Below are 4,162 nucleotides of genomic sequence, written 5' to 3'. Positions count from 1 at the left end.
GTTTTGTGGTTCGCATTGAAGATGACGCCACGGCTCCGCCTACACTGCGTTACTATAGTTACTACCCCAGCTACTAAACTGTAATGGAAACGCAGCATAAAGTGAGCCTGGCCTACCAGGGCCTAACTATACCGTACTAAGCCGTGTGAGGCCCTGCAGTGGAAATGCGCCATAAAGTAACAGACAGAGAATCAGCACTTTTGAAACAGGGCTGAAACAGAGGGGATTATGGGATGCTGCAATTATCTGTTTGGTGTTTGGAGCTAAACACTTCAGAGACATGTTTTGTATATATCTGAGACCTATAATATATTAATGAGAAACAGTATAATAGGGGACATTTACTATGAGTGTTTGTTTTGCTATCCTGAGCATTCAGCAACGTATATAAACAAAGGATGTCATTTATTTGAGATATGTATGTTACCATGGCGGCGGTAGGAAACAGGTAGGGGTGGTTGCAGCACTTCTTCAGGTCCATCACCACGTTGAGCAGAGACACCTGGTTTCCTCCTCCTCGAGTGTTCAGAGCATCGAAGTTACGCGTCAGGATGAACTTGTAGTACTTCCTTTATTACGAAAAACAATGAGAATATGAAAAGATAATGGGAATAGATTAGACAAAAGGAAAAGGTCAAAAACACTTATTTCAGACTTTATATCCAATAGTATCGGAAATTAAGAGGCAGGAGAATTCATATCCATAGTCTTCAATAAGTTGTAATTTTGATTAAAAATACAGATTAATATTCAAAGTGTTGTAGGAATAAATAGTTAACTTATCATAAGTATCTTTTCGTGGCAAAACGTGGGATATTTCGATGTTTCTTGATTCTCAAATGTCAATATTTGCTGCTTTTCCTTACATTTTTTATGATTCTAATTTTAATATTTGAGGTATGGACGATTTGTTGGTAAAGAAAAACATTAAGTACATTTTCTCAATATTCTAAATGTTTAATTTTAAGCTACACAATACACAAGTTTGTCTCTATAATAGGTTCACACACAGAAAGTATAGAATAATATATTCAGCGATTCTTCTCCGACACGTTAATACTTTTTAAAAACTATGTTCATACATCAGATAATGCACAAAAGTTTTACGCCATCATATAGACTGGTTTGATTTTCATGTGTGTGTAACTGAACACCTGTTAGAATATATCACTACACATCGTCTCTTTACGTACTTCTGCATAGGGCTGAGCTCCACCCTCACGATGAGCTCCGTCTTTGAAGGCATGTGTTTGAAGACGTCGGCCTTCAGCCTGCGGAGCATGTGAGGGCCCAGCATGTCGTGCAGCTTCTTGATCTGATCCTCTTTGGCGATGTCTGCAAACTCCTCCAGGAAGCCTTCCAGGTTGCTGCGGAGAGAAATGACCCCATGAATACAGGAGGGTGGGGAGGGGGGTCCTCATAGTTAACCCTTGTGTTGTGTTCGAAAGCTGTTACCGTTCATGGTGTTGGCGGGTCAATGTTGACCCATGATTTATCTCAGTCCAAAACACACACAAAAATGACTATCATCCAATATTGTTTGAACTACATCATAACTAACTTATAATGCATTCATAACCGTACAATCCTGTTGTATTTTATGTTATGGCCCCGAAACACATTACACCACATATTGCACACGTGCATGTGTGTGTTCAGGTTCAAGTGTTAGTGTACATATTCTTTGAGAAAGGTGGAGTTCCCGTAAAGCACTTTAAACCTCCAGACCAAAGTGCTGCACAGTCAAATAAACAAAACAAAACATCACACAGCATAGCTCACACACCATAAAACATCCACAAGTAAAAACATTAGACAATTTAAAAGCAACAATCTAAAATATGTCAATACGCTAAGGAGAAGAGGTGAGTTTTCAGAAGCGATTTAAAAGCAGACAGTGTGGCGGCCTGTCTGATGTGCAGGGGCAGATCGTTCCACAGTGTGGGAGTCTCTACAGAGGAAGGAGGGTCCCCTCTGAGCTTAGACCTGGTTCTGGGCACATTCAGGAGCAGTTGATCAGCTGACCTGAGAAGGCGGTTGGGCGTGTAGGGGTGTAGCAGCTCAGAAAGATATGGTGGGGCCATGCCATTTAGGGATTTAAAAGTAAATAAAAGGATTTTGAAATGAATCCTAAAATGTATGGGCAGCCAATGGAGCGAAATGAGCTCATATATATATATATATGCTCTGGAGGTGTGAGTACTGACTTGAATCTGACGGGGGTCAGGAAGTTGAGCAGGTGGAAGAGCTCCTCCAGGTTGTTCTGCAGAGGAGTGCCGGTCAGCAGCAGCTTGTGTTGCAGAGGGTAGTTGTTCAAGATGCGAAAGAACTAACAAAAGACAGGGAGAAAAAATACGTTCAATTTTAGGTATTAAACGTAATAATAAAACTCAACAACATACAGAAGACCTGAGGGCGACACAGCATGTTTATACTTTTAAGACTCAACTCAAGACCCCATACATTTGGCTTTCAATTGAAATGTAACATAACGTAAAATAACGTAACATTACGCAGCGTTGGGTAAAATAACGCGACATAACATAATATTAAGTAACCTAACAAGACGTAACGTAGCGTAACATAACGTAACAATACGTGACATAACATTATGCTTTATTGAGTCCTGTGTTTATTGACGTCCGTTGGTGTTCAGTGTTTCCATTGATCTCAGGGTTATGTGTTGCTCTGTTCATAAACTAGGAAGAGAGTTCTTATTACTTTCTTATTTTGCTTTGTATTGTTTACTGTTTAGAAAGCCCTTGTTGTTACCTTCTGTGTTTGAAAAGTGCTACATAAATAAAGTTTGATTGATTAGTGAGTTATAATCATCATGTGCAACACAGCAGCAATGCAGGTGTTGTGAAATATATGTGAAATATAAACACATTGAATTGAAATGTATATAAATCAGATATGCATTTGAAATTAGGGCTGCAATTATTTTTGTATTATCTAAAAAGTTAAATATATACATGTTGACAGGGAAAGTTAAATATAAGTGCTGTGTGTTTGTATTACCTTGGACTGGTTGTTTTTGAGCCGGTGGGCCTCGTCCACCACCAGGCAGGCCCACTCGATGGAGCCCAGCACGGCCTGGTCGATGGTGATCAGCTCGTAGGACGTCAGCAGGACGTGGAACTTCACCGTGGAATCTTTCTGTAAAACACAAGAGACAGGGGGACAAGCGTTCAGCTGTGAAACACGGGACAGAGCAACATACATCATTATTAAGACTGCAATAGAGTGGTGCAGGGATGACGTATTTTTTAGGCCGACCCGGAAGTAAGCTGCGCATGAGTTCCCTCGATAAAAAAAGCAAAATGGGATTTCTCCATAGGATTTTGGAATACTGTAAAAAATAAGGTCTGTGGATGAGAAATGCACGTTTTGTTCAGCCGGATAATCTCCACATGTCAAACCTACTTTTATCATTTTCGAATCATAAATCTAATCGCCAGAAGCAAAATGCTAACGTTAAGATATAGGAACTACAGCCGAGTACAGCAGCAGGACTTCAACGTCACGCCAACTTAAGATAGTAAACTACAGTGTTAAAAACGACAATTTCAAACTTACAGATTCTAAATGGTACAAGTTGAAGCATTTGTTTTAACAGTTTGCAGGAGGCAGGTACCGTAATTTTCGGACTATAAGGCGCACCTGAATATAAGCCGCAGCAGCTAAATTGAATGATGTGTACATATATAAGCCGCACTGGACTATAAGCCGCAGTGCAATAGTAGCTACAGAACATGTACTGTGCTGTGTAAACTGTACTGTATCACATAGCGTTTCAGACACACAAACTTTTCAACTTTCAAACTTAAACGGTGCGCTCCCAGCGCACGTACCGGCAGTGATCTACAGCAGTGGTTTTCAACCAGTGGTACGGGGACAAACTGTCTCGCTCTCGTAAATGTCTGTCTATCTTGCTCTCGTTCTGTCTCTCGTACCACTCTCGGTTCCACTTTTACTTTTGCGCGCTACCTGTCTCACTCTTTTCCGGCCTCCAGCTTTTCCTGCTGGAGCCCGCCGCTTAAAGGTGGGGGGCGCGGACCGGCCATAGAGCCCATAGAGTTAAAGGTGGTGGACTGTAACCTGTAAAATCCATAGATTTAGGAGGTCCCCTAGTGGCCGTTAGCTGTAAAAATCCATAGAT

The 4,162-nt window shown here is 41.0% G+C and overlaps 1 protein-coding gene across 1 annotated transcript; it reads right to left on the bottom strand.

Annotated features, from left to right (window-relative positions):
* Positions 1 to 427: 427 nt before the first annotated feature.
* LOC104958050 (chromodomain-helicase-DNA-binding protein 4-like) lies at positions 428 to 3,159 on the bottom strand (the record flags this gene model as incomplete). Its single annotated transcript, XM_010785760.1, has 4 exons — positions 428 to 569; positions 1,194 to 1,367; positions 2,208 to 2,329; positions 3,022 to 3,159. Coding segments are annotated over 4 exons (576 nt in total), but the record flags the coding sequence as incomplete, so codon positions are not given.
* Between the last annotated feature and the right edge of the window lie 1,003 nt (positions 3,160 to 4,162).

This window comes from Notothenia coriiceps, unplaced genomic scaffold (genome assembly GCF_000735185.1).
Source record: "Notothenia coriiceps isolate Sejong01 unplaced genomic scaffold, NC01 NC01_scaffold00000935, whole genome shotgun sequence".
NCBI lineage: Eukaryota > Metazoa > Chordata > Actinopteri > Perciformes > Nototheniidae > Notothenia > Notothenia coriiceps.
Note: the sequence above shows the minus strand (reverse complement) of the source record. Positions and strands in the feature narration are given on the sequence as shown.